The sequence below is a fragment of the Polypterus senegalus genome, chromosome 1 (genome assembly GCF_016835505.1).
Source record: "Polypterus senegalus isolate Bchr_013 chromosome 1, ASM1683550v1, whole genome shotgun sequence".
In the NCBI taxonomy this organism is placed as follows: Eukaryota; Metazoa; Chordata; class Cladistia; order Polypteriformes; family Polypteridae; genus Polypterus; species Polypterus senegalus.
In genome coordinates, this window is record NC_053154.1 from 184,921,875 (window position 1) to 184,939,626 (window position 17,752).

At 37.4% G+C, this 17,752-nt stretch overlaps 1 protein-coding gene across 2 annotated transcripts in view; it reads left to right on the forward strand.

The window, feature by feature from the left end:
• The first annotated feature begins 1,596 nt into the window (after positions 1–1,596).
• Positions 1,597–17,752, forward strand: part of LOC120536033 (rho guanine nucleotide exchange factor 4-like) — a 402,069-nt gene continuing 385,913 nt past the window's right edge. For both annotated transcript variants that reach the window (XR_005635003.1, XM_039764347.1), the window contains exon 1: positions 1,597–2,384. Coding sequence is in view for 1 of the 2 variants with exons in the window: in XM_039764347.1 (XP_039620281.1) it covers positions 1,632–2,384 (753 nt within the window). In the remaining variant the exon portion in view is untranslated. The remainder of the gene's footprint in view (positions 2,385–17,752) is intronic.

Here is a 17,752-nt window from a genome sequence, read left to right on the forward strand (position 1 = left end):
CTCTTAATACTGGCTTTAATAATAATGAGGAACAAAGATTAATTTGTGATATTCTGCACAAATCACTACCAAGCACAGGCAATACATTAGAGACTTTGAGCAAATTGGACTGTAAACACGACTGGAACTCTGATTATTCTATTTTTGAACAAAATGAAGGAGCAGCAAAATCTACTGCAGTAGGGGCTACTAAAAATAGAATGTTATGTGAGCTACTGAAAAATACAGCTGATCTGCATATACACCGTATCAATAAGGAAATTTTGATTGACTCTGAAGTATGCAATAATCAAACTCCTCAAAAAAGTGCCAAAGCACAGAAGCATCTGTGGAAATACAGAAAAAGTTCCAAAACGAATTCCTTTTACTTAAAAGAACAAAATACTGCAAAGCTAATACTGGAAGAAAATCATTTGAGACTCATTTTAGAAAGCACAGAATACATGTGGGAAAGCATATGTAAACTACAAAAAGACGAAAGTATAACATCAGATGAAAATATTTGTTATGTGTGTGCATCATCAAGAGAGACAATCACTGACTTTTTAATAGTAGATGTAACGTGGAAGCAAGGTCCAGTTCTGACGAGTAAAGGCACTGAGGCCAGCATATGCAATAGATGTAGCAAAGTCAGTAAATTGCAGGATACAAGCAGTTATCCCAAACAAACACATACTATTGAGCACCCTAAGAGATTTTTAGAAAGGAGAATTCCTCTACATGTTGAATCTAACCTAACAGAAAGTAAACATGCTGATCAGATTGGCAATTGTTATCTTACAGTCCAAGAGCAGGAAACTAATGAAGCAAGTAAGGGAGAATATCTGATTAATGTCTCTTCTGTAAAAAATGAATGCCAAGAGAGTTCCACAATGCTCCAGCAACATGTTGCTGAATCAAGAGGTAAAAGAGGAGAAATAAATAACAGTTCCTACACAACATTGGGTAGCAACAGTAGCCATCAAAATGCATTACAGAAATCAGCAATTAAAAATAATACATCTGGAAAATTTTCCAAATTTTCAGTTTACTCCAAAATCCCTTCCTTTACGAGGAGGATATTGTCTGAAGAGAGTAAAAAGAAAGCTGAAATGACCTCTAAGAGCAATAAGAATTGGACAAAGGATTGTATAAATGACAAGAACCAATGTACCTTGAATAAAGCTACCATACCAATTCATCAAATGCACTTCCCCAATTATGAGGCAAATTCCACTTGTGGGAATGTGCAAATTAGAAATAAACAGCTTATATCAGATTGCTCTGGCAGTGAAGATGTTTTTGAAAGAACATTTATTCATAGCATGAAAAATGCCTTTCCTGTGGGAAGAATTGAAATGAATGACCATGGGTTCTGTCCATCTACCTTAAAGGCAAGGCAGATTATTATGTTACAAAGTCAGAGAGACGAAGACGGTATTATGGGTGTTGCTGAAGATCAAGAAGGTAAGAAACTACAATCAGGATACAATGTGGCCTATAAAAGAAGCAAAAGCACAGATAGGCTCAACTTACGAATGAGATTTGCTCTCCCACAAAAATCCTCAGGTTTCTTTGAGACAAAGATAACAGATAAGGAAAATGAAGAAAAAGGATCTCAGCAAGAGAAGGAAGAGTATAGATCTACACAAATGTCTTGGAAGAAATTCAAAAAGGCAAAAGAAGCTAAGGTACTTAAACAATCTCTGTTGACATCAGATACTCAGATCATTCAATCACAACATAATCTTAACTTTGACAGTACTTCAAGCAATTTTAGTGACAGTCTAGAACATGGACTGTCTTCTAGGGTGCTAACAGTCAATGTATCAGGTGAATTTAATCAGACATATAAAATGGAATCTTCAACTGACACTCTAGAAGAAAAAAAAGTAAAAAAAAATAAGAAGCCTCCCAATGAAAGGAATATTGATGGCTTCAGTTCTAGTCCGCAGAAAACCAAATCTTTAAACAGTAATACGGAATATTCTTCCTCAGATCAGTATATCCCAAAATCCCCAGTTAACCCAGTTGGTCAAACATCATACAGTAATCAATTCCTTGCTCTTGTGACTCAAACTCTTACAACTTCTGATATAGCCAATGTTCCTCTTAGACCAATGAGTCCCAAACCACGCAGCCCTAGTTCTGGCTCCAACAAGAGAAACATTCAATATTCTTGCAGAGCAAGTACAGTCTTTTTAAACTCATTAGGAAATGAGACAAAGGGAAAAGTTTTGCCAGATCCTCTTGAAAGTCTAAAAAAATTAAAGGCACGAGCAGTGCAACATATTCCCACCCATTCAATTGAAAATGATTTCCACAACAATGACAATGGTTTTACTTGTCAGTCACAGCCAAGTCTTATTGCTTGCTCTTCAATGAAGGGAATATCTAAGAACAAGGTAAACTATTAATACTGTATTTGTAATTATTATTAATAGTAAAGAGATTAGTATGTTTGAAATAACTAATTGTTTTCAAACCAAATATGGGTAGGCTTTCATTACTATCTCTTTCCTGTACCAATCCCATATTTCTGCTAGTCTACCATTTAAACTTGCTTCCATTACAGTTGTTTTTTTTTACATTTAAGTTTTTGAGCACTTAAATCAAGAAATTATAAGCATATTCCTTTAACATCCATTTCAAGAGTCATTAAAAGCCAAGGAAATTACAGATGCTGGAAGAACCTAAAAAACTGCTGGGATGACCAGTTTGGTTTTGTTTTGATGCCAGTCTTGCCTGCATTAAGGTGAAATTTAATATTTGTGTATGGCTGTTTTGTTGCACCAGCAGGAATAGAGTATGTAGGGCTTGTGTGGCTTTGGAGTGCAGTCACATGCGGTCCAGTTTAAGAGTTAATGGTTGAGATTCCTCAGAAGAGATTAAAGCCAGAAGTAAACGAACACATTCCTGGTGTTGACCAATGTGTCTTCTCTCAATTAAGTACAGAGTTTTAACTGTGACGCCGACTACAGCAGCTGAGTGTTCCTAGAAATTTTAAAGAAATTAGTGCTGTGAGTCTTGAAACCCTTCATCACATTGCTGTTTAACGGATGCAGGAAGAGCGGACAAAACACTGGGGGAGACCAATTTGGTATTATTTTCTGGCCAGTCATGCCTGCATTAAAGGCAACTTTAATATATGTGTCTGGCTGTGATTTTCCACCAGCAGGAGTAGAGTATATAGGGATTGTGTGGATTTGGACTCCCATCACATGCGGTCCAGTTTAAGATTTAATGGTCGTGATTCCTCAAAAGAGCTTAAAGCCAGAAGTAAACAAACACATTGCTGGTGTTGACCAACGTGTCTCCTCCCAATTAAGTGTGGAGTTTTAACTATGAATTCGATTACAGAAGCTGAGTGTTCCTTGATTCCGTGCCAGTAAGCATAGCTCCATCACACAAAAATCTGATATTTGTTGACACTTAATTACTGAGCAATAACTTGCAGTTAAGGTAATACATGTGAATATCAAAGACAAAACTGAAAAGCAGCTATTCAGTACATACTGTATGTGTTAGCAGCAAACATGTCTAATAAGTGATATTCTGTGCCTGAGAGTCCAAAATAATTTTCAAGACTGGGTAATAGAATAATGTTATCAGTTGTTTTAAAGCTGATCTGAAATCAAGCTCTAAGGCTGTTAAATTTAGGATGTGAAATTTAGCTTTAAAGTTTTAAGAAAAGTTACAATGATTAAGGTGTAACTATAGTCACATTTATTACATCAAGACGTTTACCTGACAGGAATAATCTACTGATAAGTTTAACAATCATGCAGTGAGTATAGTAACTGAGTTTTTACCTAAAACAACAAAAGGCATGATGACTTATTATATTTATTTAGGAATTTAAGAATTAGGCTTAGAGTATAAAATTTATAGTGCAATATGAATGACAGATTGTGATTACTGTGTTGGTTATGTTATTTTATAATTATATTATATATTTTTTATATATTATATTATATATATATTTATATTTTTGACAACATACAAGAGGCTCGCAAAAATAGTTAACCATATATATAATATAATATAGACTATGATGGACAGGAATAATAAAGTAAAACATTACAATATTCTCTATCAGTGTGCATTACCTTAATTACTTGAAAACCATTAAATATTGACCAACATTCTTCTACTTCTTCTTTTGACTGCTCCCATTAGGGGTTTCCACAGCAGATCATCTTTTTCCATATCTTTCTGTCCTCTGCATCTTGATCTGTTACACCCATCACCTGCATGTCTTTTCTCACCACATCCATAAACCTCCTCTTAGACCTTCCTCTTTTCCTCTTATCTTGCAGCTCTGTACTTAACAACCTTCTCCCAATATACTCAGCATCTCTCCTCTGCACATGTCCAAACCAATGCAATCTTGCCTCTCTAATGTAGTCATTTCAAATGCTGTCCATCCTCGTCACACCTTATACAAATCTTAGCATCTTTAACTCTGCCACCCCCAGCTGTTTCTGCTGCTTTTTGGTCAGTCCCACCATCTGAAAACCATATAACATAGCTCGTTTCACTACTGTCCTGTAGATTTTCCCTTTCACTCTTGCTGATAACCGTCTGTTACAAATTACTCCTGATACTCTACTCCTCCCATTCCACCCTGCCTGCACTCTGTTTTTCACCTCTCTTCCACAATTCCCATTACTCTGTACTGTTGATCCCAAGTATTTAAACTCATCCACCTTCACCAACTCTACTCCTTGCATCCTCGCTATTCCACTGACCTTGCTCTCATTTACACACAAATATTCTGTCCTGTTCCTACTGACCTTCATTCCTCTCCTCTCTGGAGCATAGCTCCACCTCTCCAGGGTCTCCTCAACCTGCTCCCTACTATTGCTACAGATCACAATGTCATCAGCAAACATCATAGTCCATGGGGACTCCTGCCTAATCTCGTTTGTCAACGTGTTCATCACCATTGCAAATAAGAAAGGGCTCAGAGCCAGTCTCTGATGTAATCCCACCTCCACCTTGAATGCATCCGTCACTCCTACTGTAGACCTCACCCCTGTCACACTTCCCTCGTACATATCCTGTACAACTCTTACATATTTCTCAAGGCACCCTGTCATATGCTTTCTCCAGGTCCACAAAGATGCAATGCAACTCCTTCTGGCCTTCTCTATACTTCTCCATCAATATCCTCAGAGCAAACATCACATCTGTGGTGCTCTTACTTGGCATGAAACCATATTGCTGCTCACTAATCATTACCTCACTTCTTAACGTAGCTTCCACTACTCTTTCCCATAACTTCATGCTGTGGCTCATCAATTTTATCCCCATGTAGTTAATACAACTCTGAAAACATCCTTGTTATTTTTAAAAATCAGTACTCGTACACTTCTTCTCCACTCCTCTCACGTTCCAAGATTCCATTAAACAATCTGGTTAAAAACTACACTGCCATCTCTCCTACCACTTCCATGCTTCCACAGCTATGTCATCTGGACCAATGGCCTTTCCATTTTTCATCCTCTTCATAGCTGTCCTTACTTTCTCCTTGCTAATCGGTTGCACTTCACTGTCTCCACATCATCCAGCCGTCTCTCTCTGTAATTCATTCATCAGCCTGTCAAAGTACTCTTTCCATCTGCTCAACACACTCTCCTCGCTTGTGAGTACATTTCCATCTTAATCCTTTATCATCCTAACCTGCTGTATATATTTCCCAGCTCAGTTCCTCTGTCTAGCCAATCGGTATAGGTCCTTTTCTCCCTCCTTAGTGTCCAACCTTTTAAACAACTCATCATACGCCTTTTCTTTAGCCTTCGCCACCTCTCTCTTCACCTTGCTCCTTATCTCCTTGTACTCTGGAATACTTTCTACATCTCTCTGACTATCCAACTTCTTCTTTGCCATCCTCTTCCTCTGTATATGCTCCTGTACTTCCCCATTCTACCATCAGGTTTCCTTTTCCTCCTTCCTCTGTCCAGATGTCATGCCAAGCGCCCTACTTGCTGTCACCCTTACTGCATCTGCAGTAGTTTCCCAACTGTCTGGTGACTCTTTACTGTCACTCAGTTCCTGTATCACCTCCTCCCTAAACTCAACCTTGCAGTCTTCCTTTTTCAACTTCCACCATTTGATCCTTGGCTCTGCCCTCAATCTCTTCTTTTTCTTGATCTCCAACGTCATCCTACAGACCACCATCCTATGCTGCTTAACTACATTTTTGCCTGCCACCACTTTGCAGTCTTCAATCTCCTTCAGATTGACTCTTCTGCATAGGATGTAATCTACCTGTGTGCATCTTCCTTCACTCCTGTACGTCACTCTATGTTCCTCCCTCTTATTAAAATACATATTCACCACAGCCATGTTCATCCTTTTGGCAAAATCCACTATCACCTAACCTACTTCACCTACCCATCACCTCCTCATCTCCTCTGTTCCCTTCACCAACATGTCCATTGAAATCTGCTCCAATCACCACTTTCTCTCCATTAGGTACACTGTTCATCACTTCATCCAACTCACTCCAAAAATCTTCTTTCTCATCCATCGAACACCCATCTTACGGGGCATATGCACTAACAACATTCATCATCACACCTCCAATTTCCAGCTTCATAATCATTACTCTGTCTGACACTCTTTTCACTTTCAAAACACTCTTGACATACTGTTCCTTCAGAATAACACCTACCCCATTTCTCCTCCCATCCACACCATGATAGAACAATTTGAATCCACCTTCGATCCACCTGGCCTTACTCCCTTTCCATTTAGTCTCTTGCACAATATATCGACCTTCCTTTTCTCCATCATATTTGCTAACTCTCTCCCCTTATCAGTTATACTGCCAACATTCAAAGTTCCTACCCTGAGTTCCACTCTCTTTAACTTCATCCTCTCCTCCTGCCTCCAGACATGCCTCCCCCCTCTTCTTCTCCTTCTTTGGCCAACAGTAGCCCAATTTCTGCCAGCACCCTTTTGGCTAACAGTACTGGTATTGGTCGTTGTTAACCCGGGGCTTGACCGATCTGATATATGGAAATTTGTATTGCTCTCCGCATATTGATTTGGCAAAATTTTACACCGGATGCCCTTCCTGATGTAACCTTCCCCATTTATCTAGGCTTGGGACCTGCATGAAGAAACACTGGTTTTTGCATCCCCCGTGGCTGGGTTATTGACCAACATAATATTCAACAAAAATGTAAAATATTTTTGAGGTGGAATTATAAGAAATTTTTATTGAGATACATTTAATATAACCTTGTTTAATACTTTCAAAACTACTGTTACTTAAGAGTGATTTTCCTTGTTTGAATATGAGCAACAGTAAGGCACAATATAAATGTTGCAAAATGTGTAGGACCTGCTGCTAAGAATACCTGAGATTATTTACAGATGGCGACTGTTTCCCATTTTCATTGTATTGTGCCATGTGTTGTGCCATTTATATAGTGTAGTGACTAGAATTCATAAAATTAATAAATTAAATGTAGAAAAACTCTTACATTGTGTGGAGCAGAATCAAGCCTGCAGTTACCTGTTTTTGTTTATTGTGTAGTTTTATATCAGGATCAGCACAGAACACCAATCTTTAAGTAAAATTAAGCTTCTTCTAACTGTTCACCTTGGTGGACCCCTGTAATTTTAATTGGACTTTTGTCCTATCTGGCTTTCTCATTTTATTTTACCAAGACATATTTTTTTTAATTTTATGAAAATTCCCTCAATGGCTTTACAGAGAGAACAATCAGTTCAGTTGATCTTTCTTTTTACAAATATTTTGAAATGTTTTGATAATTTAAAATATTGTATGTTGATAAGCTCACTGATGCAAATCCATTTTAGTAGCTGCTCCTCATTAATGTCCATTGTCATATGCTTTTTAAAATCGCAACACACATTTAAAGCAATAAACATAAAATAAAATTGGAAAATAAAATTGCAGATTTCTTAATAAAATCATTTAACACTAAGGTAATTTATGACTAAAGAATAAAAATGGTAAAAGATCAAACATAAGAAAATGTCATAGCATAAATAATTCAATAATTTTGAAAAGTTGCAGCCACAAGGATTTTTTCAAACCACTCTCCCCAATAAGTAAGAATACTTTGCATATATACATAAAACATACACTCCAGAGAAAGCTACATTGTATAGTTACAAATGTAAGTCAATTAAAATTTAAGATCATTTGAATTATAGTGGAAGTTTGACATATACAGTAATATAAACTGGATATAGTATTAACATAAATTTCAAGTCCTGTTAAAACTTTTCAATTCAAAAAGATTTCAATTAGCTTGTACAATCCAGGATAGGTTGATCCAGATTTGCATGGATTCACAACAAAATTTACAAGACTTTAAGAATTAAACGTTCAACAGCCAATCAACCACAGACTACAAGCTTGAGAAAGAGATGAAACAACCTTCACACCAGCAGAGCAAGGGTGCTGCAGGCAGTTCAGTTAACAGCAGCCAAGGAAAGGAAGATAACGTGAAGGAATATCATTGAAAAAATGTGTAAAGTTAATCAGTGAAATCTGTATAAACTTTGTGTGGTAAATTGTGGCATTGTGAAAAATGTATCACTGACAATATTACTCTACTTAAAACAGGATGCCCTCAAATAAGCATTTTATTCTGTTTTTGCAATATCGATAATACCAAAAAAGTCTAAGCCCCTTGACTTTTAGTATTCGGCATATGTAGAATTGTTCTAGTCATTACTGCGAGAGATGATGAGCATTATCTTGCCTGCACTAAACCTTGCATTGTCTAGTAATTACATGCTAAAAGAAACCAAACGTTAATTACTGTCATTTACAAATGTACAAAATAAAACTTATAGTGCCCCTTTTTTGAATGGTAGCCTACCCTATTCAATCGTGAGACACAAGATATTTGGCCTCAACGTTTGTACACTAATTATGTGTGTGGAATTTAATATTTTAAGAATGGATAAGAAGACACAATGAAATTTGTTCGAAGTATTTCATATACATACTTTCACTTCATTTATAAATGCCTGCAGACAAATATTAAGTACAATACAATGCAGAAGCAATATTTTTGCATTATTCTACAGTATTATAGAACCCCATATTGACATGGCATTAATAAGCATATTGTGTATAGGTGTTTATTTAAAAAAGGTGAGGAACTCCACAGAAGGGCTGAAGGTGGGTGGCTTGTGTCGTGGAAAAAACTTTCCTCTGCCTTTAAAGAAGGTAGTCACAGAGCCCAGATGAGAATGAACAACATTTCTTTATTTGCACATTGCATGTACAAATGTCTCAGTCCATGGAGTGATCAATCAAATAAACAATTCATCTGCTTTTATGTTTTTTTCTGATTACATCACCTCTTCTAATACATCACGTCATCTTACTCTTAATAAGCAGAACTTTATTACCTCCTCTGATCAACTAACAGCACCAGTTATTTCTGACTTATGTTAATTCTCCCTTTATTCTAAAACACCTCTTTGATAAAAGGGATGTTTTGTAAATTGTCCTATTGATCTTAGCACCACTTCATAAGATGGGTGCATGTGTTTTCCTATCAGTTTATCCCCACTTTCTGGAGGGGTGTTTGTTACTCATTTACCTCATTCTAACTATGGAAAATGACATTGGGTAGTTTCTCTAAGACTGGGCAGTGCCCTCTTGCTCTTTCAGCTTTATGTTGCACTAGCAAAATACCAGCCATGGAGAGAAGTAGTGTGTTAAAGAAGCAATGAAAAAGAAAAGGAAACATTTTGAAAATAACGTAACATGATTGTCAATGTAATTGTTTTGTCACTGTTGTGAGTGATGAGTGTTGTCATATATATATGTATATATATATGTATATGTATTTGTGTGTGTATATACATATACACACATACACAAACATATATATATATATACATATACACACATACACAAACATATATATATATATATACATATCTATACATATACATATATATATATACATATATATATATATATATATACATATATATATACATATATACATATATATACATATACATATATATATATACATATATATATACATATATATATACATATACATATACATACATATCTACATATATATACACACAGCTATTTCGTATCAGTGCAATACGCTGCTTGTTAAAACGGATGACTCCCGCTCTTACGTGCAAGTCTGCGTGGATATTATGAACTATCGTATTTGTTCAAGTTCTATTTAAATTTTAAATAGAAGGAATTTTTATTTAGTCGACAGAAATATCTTTGGTAGGAATGGTAAAAACAGACAGGAATATTATTCGTGAATAAATACAATACAATACAATACAGTTTATTTTTGTATAGCCCAAAATCACACAGGAAGTGCCGCAATGGGCTTTAACAGGCCCTGCCTTTTGACAGCCCCCCAGCCTTGACTTTCTGAGAAGACAAGGAAAAACTACCAATAAAAACCTTGTAGGGAAAAATGGAAGAAACCTCGGGAAAGACAGTTCAAAGAGAGACCCCTTTCCAGGTAGGTTGGGCGTGCAGTGGGTGTCAAAAGTAGGGGTCAATACAATACAATATACACAACAGAACAATTCCTTAAGACAGCATAATAATAAAAATTTTAGAATTACGGTTTAACAGTAGATGATATGACATAATTAGGTTTGGATATTTTTAGAGTCCTGGAGACCTCATCCATCTAGCTGCATCTCCATTTGGCCATGCCACGGCTGAAACGTTGCTCCAATGAAAGGACCCCTCTTTCCCATGATTCCTGTGATCCTCCATCAGGGATGACTTTACCATAGGCAGGCAAACAACTTGGCAGGTGGGCCGTGGCACCAATGGCCACATTTGGGTACCGAGAAAAGAAACAGAATAGGTGAGGGTTAGTATTCAAATATAATTATTCATGTTACTTATGTTATAGTGCTAATGACTAACAACAGAGATGCAGTATGTACAGTTAATCAGCAGCTCTAGTCAGGATATGCTAAACTGAAGTAGTGAGTCTTCAGCCGGGATTTAAAGGCTGAGACCGAGGGGCATCTCTTATGGAAGCAGGAAGACCATTCCACAGTTTAGGGGCCCTGTAACTAAAAGCTCGACCTCCCACTGTTATTTTATTAATCCTTGGAATCCTAAGCAGACCGGCATCTTGAGATCTTAATGTGCGCTCAGGTTTGTAAGTCATGATAAGTTCAGACAAGTAAGCGGACCTTGGCCATTTAATGCTTTATATGTTAAAAGGAGGATTTTGAAATCTGCCCTGAACTTAACTGGGAGCCAGTGTAAAGATTTAAGAACTGGGGTTATGTGTTCATATTTTCTTGTTCTTGTAATAATTCTTGCAGCGGCATTTTGGATTAACTGGAGGCCGTATAGAGAACAGTTTGAACAGCCAGTGAACACCGCATTGCAGTAGTCAATCCTACTAGAGATAAATGCATGAATTAATTTCTCACAATCCTGTTTATTTAGAAAGCGCCTTAATTTCCTAATATTTTTAAGATGGAAAAACATGTTTTGGACGACATTGTAATATGCGCTTTAAATGACATGCTAGAGTCAAAGATAACACCTAGATTGCGGGCTGATTCAGTAAAATTAATTGGGATTCCAACTGAGTTAAATGACGACAAAATATTGCTGTGATCAGCGTCATTCCCTCAACAATTAACATCTCTGTTTTATCTGTATTTAAAGACAAGTAGTTCTCATTCATCCATTCCTTTAATTCACTAACACAACTAATTAAAGACAACATCGGAGAAACTTCATTTGATTTAAATGAAAGGTATAACTGGGTGTCACCTGCATACAGTGAAAATTAACATTATGTTTCCTAATGAGAGATCCCAGTGGAAGCATGTAAAGTGAAAACAGTAAAGGTCCCAGTACTGAGCCCTGCGGGACACCATATTGAACTTCTGTGTATAATGATGGAGTACTGTCTGCACATTTCTGTACATATTGGAATCGATTTGATAAATAAGAATTGAACCAAGCGAGCACGGGGCCTGTAAGCCCAACATCGTTTTCTAGCCTGTGCAGTAAAATAGAATGGTCAATGGTGTCAAACGCTGCACTTAAGTCCAACAACATAATTACAGTGGAATTTCCTTCATCAGAGGATATCAGAATGTCATTTACAACCCGTGTTAGTGCGTTTCTGTACTATGACCAGTGAAAGCCAGACTGGAATTTCTCAAATAAATTGTAATGCGTAAGGTGTGACTGAAGCTGACTGGCGACTACTTTCTCTAGTATTTTAGAGAGAAATGGTAAATTTGAAATAGGCCTATAGTTATTTAGTATGTGTGGGTCTAGGTCTGACTTTTTAAGTAAAGGTTTAATAACTGACACTTTTAGTGCATCAGGTACGGTGCCATGCAGTAATGAACTATTGATAACGGTTAAAATAGGCGCTGCAAGAACATCCATTGCACTTTTTACTAGTTTTGTTGGCACTGGATCTAGGGAACAAGTAGTGGGCTTCATTTTAGTAATTAAAGTTAAGACTTCCTGGTGAGTTACAGGATTAAAATTATTAAAGTGCTGAATGCAATGTGCGACAGGGTCTGCTAAGCTAGTATTTGGTTTGTACTGTGATGCTGAGATCTGGGATCTTATATTTTTAATTTTCTCATTGAAGAAGTTCATAAATCAACTCAAACCTTAAACAACTTATAATATTTTGCTCTCCATAAAAATATATCCTGTCAAAATTATACAAATTCAAATATGAACATGCTGCATAACAAAACCTAGAAATATAAATAAAATGTGTTCCTTTCAGCAATAACAAATCAAATCATTCAGTTGTCTTTGCTCATATATCATTTTGGAGCTGGACGCCTGGCATCTTTTTTTGGCAACAAGTTCGTTTCTGTTTGGTGTGAGGTTCTGTGTTGTGGAGATTCTCAGGATGGATTGCAGGTGCTCATCAGTGAGGCGACTCCTGTGTGCTGTTTTGTTAGTCTTTATCACTGAGAAGAGCTTCTCACACAGATATGTGCTACCAAACAAGGTTCGAGCCGCATGTAGACGGACTTTTTTTGTTCTTCGAAGTCACCAAAGCGCCGTGCAAACTCAGTGCGCTCAGTTTATCAGCAAAGTGCATATTTGGGAACACCGTAGTGACGACTTGGTTTAACATTACTTGGCAACAGGGAAAGTGGGGCAAATTGCACTGGTGCATTTGTGTCTCCCATAAAAGCAGCTTCACTTGAAATCACTTTGTGATTGTGCACGGTTAAAACGTCCACTGAAGTGTCAGATTCTTATTTAATTATGCTGCTTTCTGTATCTTCTGCATTGCATTCAGGTTACCCTGATGTTTTGTCTCATAGTGCTGTCTTAGATTAAATTCTGTAATTACAGCCACATTAGCTCCACAAATGAGACACACGGGTTCAGTAAACATATACTCAGCCTCCCATCGGTTTTTAAAGGCTCTATTTTCAGAATCAACTTTTCTCTTCAGCATCGTGTGAGCTAGCTTCGCAATAACTTGCAGCATCATAAGGTAGACTTGATTAACGCGGTAAGTGTTCGGCAAGGCAGCTGAAGCGCTGCATTATGGGATCTGTAGTTTATTGTGTTACCAGCACTTCATATACCCGGGCTTTAATAACAATAATACAGTATATAAAATGATCTCGCGGGCCGGATATAATTACACGCCGGGCGGATGTGGCCCGCGCCCTTGAGTTTGACACATATGGCGTAAATAGAACTTGAAAAGATATATTTTTCAAATGTGATCGCGCAATTCAGATAGAGTTGACGCGCACTACAGCCTGCATGCCTCAATAAGTCATCCTCCCCTCGCTCTTACTTTTTTACCGTTCATCTAATGAATACACTGAGTATGGCTTTACCAAAACAATCATTGATGGCGAATAAAGTATCCATTATTCGAGTATGTAGATCGGGTTATATATATATATATATATATATATATATATATATATATATATATATATCTATCTATATACCCGCGTATCACATCGGAGAAGTAGTGTGTTAAAAAAGCTAGAAAAAGAAAAGGGAACATTTTAAAAATAACGTAACATGACTGTCAATATACAGTATTTGTTTTGTGAGTGTTACTGAGTGTTGCTGTCATCAAGGATTTGATTATCATTATTTCTTTCAATCAGGTTCGTATTTGTAGGATGTGTTGTGTTCAAGTTACATTCCGTGTTTGTCAATCGTTGTAAAGATGACAGGTTTCATTCATCGATTCGTTTCTTACTGCATCAATAAACAGCTCGTCTTCTTCTTTATCTGAGACCTGACACACTGCATGCACGGGTTTTTACACTGTCTTCCTTTAGCGGGACATTGACTTTTTCCAACCTGTGCTTTGTTTTGGATTTATGAATATGCTTGTATGTATCAGACGCTTCATATTTTTGCTGCCTTTTCAATTGTGTAATTCGGTTTTGTTGCTTTTATCTGTGCACTGCGTCCAGTTCACGTGAGCCGCTCGGTGTACATGCATCGAAGGTTCCCAGCTGTGCTGGTGCCATCTCGTGCTATGTCCATGGCTGTATTTAATGTTACCTTAGTCCTGGCACTTAAAACTTTCTCTCGCAGTTTCGCTGAGTTTGTGTCAAACACCACCCTGACCATCTCATCTTCCTCTCCATAAGCACAGTCCTTCACCCGTGAATATTTACCCGTGGCAGTTTGCTATTGGATTGCCGCTGACGGACGGCCTTATATGGGCAGGCACTAAATTACAAATGCCAGCGGCAGCCTGTCTATGAACTTAATTTAAAGTGTAGGTTTACATCGTGCTTTGTTTCAAGTAGCAGAACTCATGAATATGGTTGTATATGTCACTCGCTCGCTTCTTATTGTTTCGCTGCCTTCTCAATTATATAATGCATGTTTTCTTCAGCGCTTTTTTGAGGTCTTCCTGGTTTTCTATGTACTGCGTGATTACGTGAGAGGCGTGATGATGTCACACGAAACTCCGCCCCGGGCGTTGAAGCTCATCTCCATTACAGTAAATGGAGAAAACTGCTTCCAGTTATGACCATTACGCGTAGAATTTCGATATAAAACCTGCCCAACTTTTGTAAGGAAGCTGTAAGGAATGAACCTGCCAAATTTCAGCCTTCCACCCACACGGGAAGTTGGAGAATTAGTGATGAGTCAGTGAGTGAGTCAGTGAGTCAGTGAGTGAGTGAGTGAGTGAGGGCTTTGCCTTTTATTAGTATAGATTAAGTTACCCTTGAGTAACACTGAATCATGTTCCTTGTGTTGAATATATATACTTATAATAAATTGTACAAGATTATTTTACAGTAACTAAAAAATCCATACTTATTCCACCAGTCAATCTATCATCATTTATTATTGCTCAAAATGTTGCAATTGTTTGAATTTGGTTGCCCTACCTGCAACTGCGTAGAATTCCTCTTTGATGGTAGTTATTTATTTGTCTGAAGAAGATAGGCCCTGTGGTGAGTCCGTGTGTGTGAGCAGACTAACTCAAGGTTAGGCACACTTTTGTGATTGCTTTGCCAATATGTGTGGCATCTCCAATGTTGTGAAGAAAGCTGCCCTTTACAAAGGAGGAAAAATATGTGATGGGAAATGTCCATGATTTGGACTGATTTCAGCTAAACGACACAATGTGTGTCACTGAAGAGGTCTTGTTTTAGAAGGTTACTCATCTATACTAATAAAAGGCAAAGCCCTCACTGACTCACTGACTCACTGACTCACTCACTCACTGACTCATCACTAATTCTCCAACTTCCCGTGTGGGTGGAAGGCTGAAATTTGGCAGGTTCATTCCTTACAGCTTCCTTACAAAAGTTGGGCAGGGTTTATATCGAAATTCTACGCGTAATGGTCATAACTGGAAGCAGTTTTTCTCCATTTACTGTAATGGAGATGAGCTTCAACGCCGTGGGGGCGGAGTTTCGTGTGACATCATCACGCCTCCCACGTAATCATGCAGTACATAGAAAACCAGGAAGACCTCAAAAAAGCGCTGAAGAAAACATGCATTATATAATTGAGAAGGCAGCGAAACAATAAGAAGCGAGCGAAAGTGACATATACAACCATATTCATGAGTTATGCTACTCGGAAACAAAGCACGATGTAAACCTACACTTTAAATTAAGTTCATAGACAGGCTGCCGCTGGCGTTTGTAATTTAGTGCCTGCCCATATAAGGCCGTCCGTCAGCGCAATCCAATAGCAACTGCCACGGGTAAATATTCACGGGTGAAGGACTGTGCTTATGGAGAGGAGGATGAGATGGTCAGGGTGGTGTTTGACACAAACTCAGCGAAACTGCGAGAGAAAGTTAAGTGCCAGGACTAAGGTAACATTAAATAAAGCTATGGACATAGCACGAGATGGCACCAGCACAGCTGGGAACCTTCGATGCAAGTACACCGAGTGGCTCACGTGAACTGACGCAGTGCACAGATAAAAGCAACAGTTCCAAAGAGCTGAACAAAACCGAATTACACAATTGAAAAGGCAGCAAAAAAGAAGCGTCTGATAAGCATATTCATAAATGCAGCTACTGTGGAAATAAAGCACACGGTGGAAAAGTCAATGTCCCGCTAAAGGAAGACAGTGTAAAAAAAACCCGTGCATGCAGTGTGTCAGGTCTCAGATAAAGAAGAAGACGAGCTGTTTATTGATGCAGTAAGAAACGAATCGATGAATGAAACCTGTCATCTTTACAACGATTGACAAACACGGAATGTAACTTGAACACAACACATCCTACAAATACGAACCTGATTGAAAGAAATAATGAAAATCAAATCCTTGATGACAGCAACACTCAGTAACACTCACAAAACAAATACTGTATATTGACAGTCATGTTACGTTATTTTTAAAATGTTCCCTTTTCTTTTCTAGCTTTTTAACACACTACTTCTCGCTGCATACGCTGGTATATATATATATATATAATAAATGTATATATATACCCCGATCTACAGTACATACTCTGCGCCAAGGATATCGCGCATTAGTCGAGGTACGGCTGCAATTCTTGAGAGACGACCTACCAAAAATTACTGCAGGGGCGCGAGTTCGAATCCCGCTCAAGGCACATTGCGAATGGAAAAAAAACTTTCTCTTCAACGAACGGTGCTTTGAATCCTACATTGCAGTTGTAGTTTGTTTATTTTTCTTTTTTGATTAAACGAAAACTGTTTAGTGTATGATTTGTCAAGGAACACACAGACAACAAGCAAAGTTAAAAATCACACTTAAACTGCCTGCCCATTCTATTGAATCATAATTATAACAAATAATAATGCATTTGACTTCCTTATAAAGTGCCTTTACTATCGTCTGAGACGGCTGCACAGCATAATCAAGAAGGATAAAATAAAAATGAAAGCACAATAAGATTTAATAAATAATAGTGCACAGCTTTGTGTTTGTATATATTTATAACATTTGGTAAGTAATATATTCTAGTTGATGCTGACAATTAATTTGAAGTAGGTAAAATTAAATATTTGGAAATATTGCAAAGTAAACAGTAAACAGCACATATATATATATAGCATTATATATATAGCATTGTCTGAGTATTAAAGGTGTAGGTCTACTTTATAAGCATAATTTATAACATCAATGTTAATATAGAGTATTATTATTATTCTATATTGGCCTTGATATGAACGATTTGTGAAATTAGTGTTAAGTATTAAAAAAAAAGCATACCGGTCTCTTGTTTTTACAGGTACATATATACACAGTATATATATAATTTTTACTGCAGTA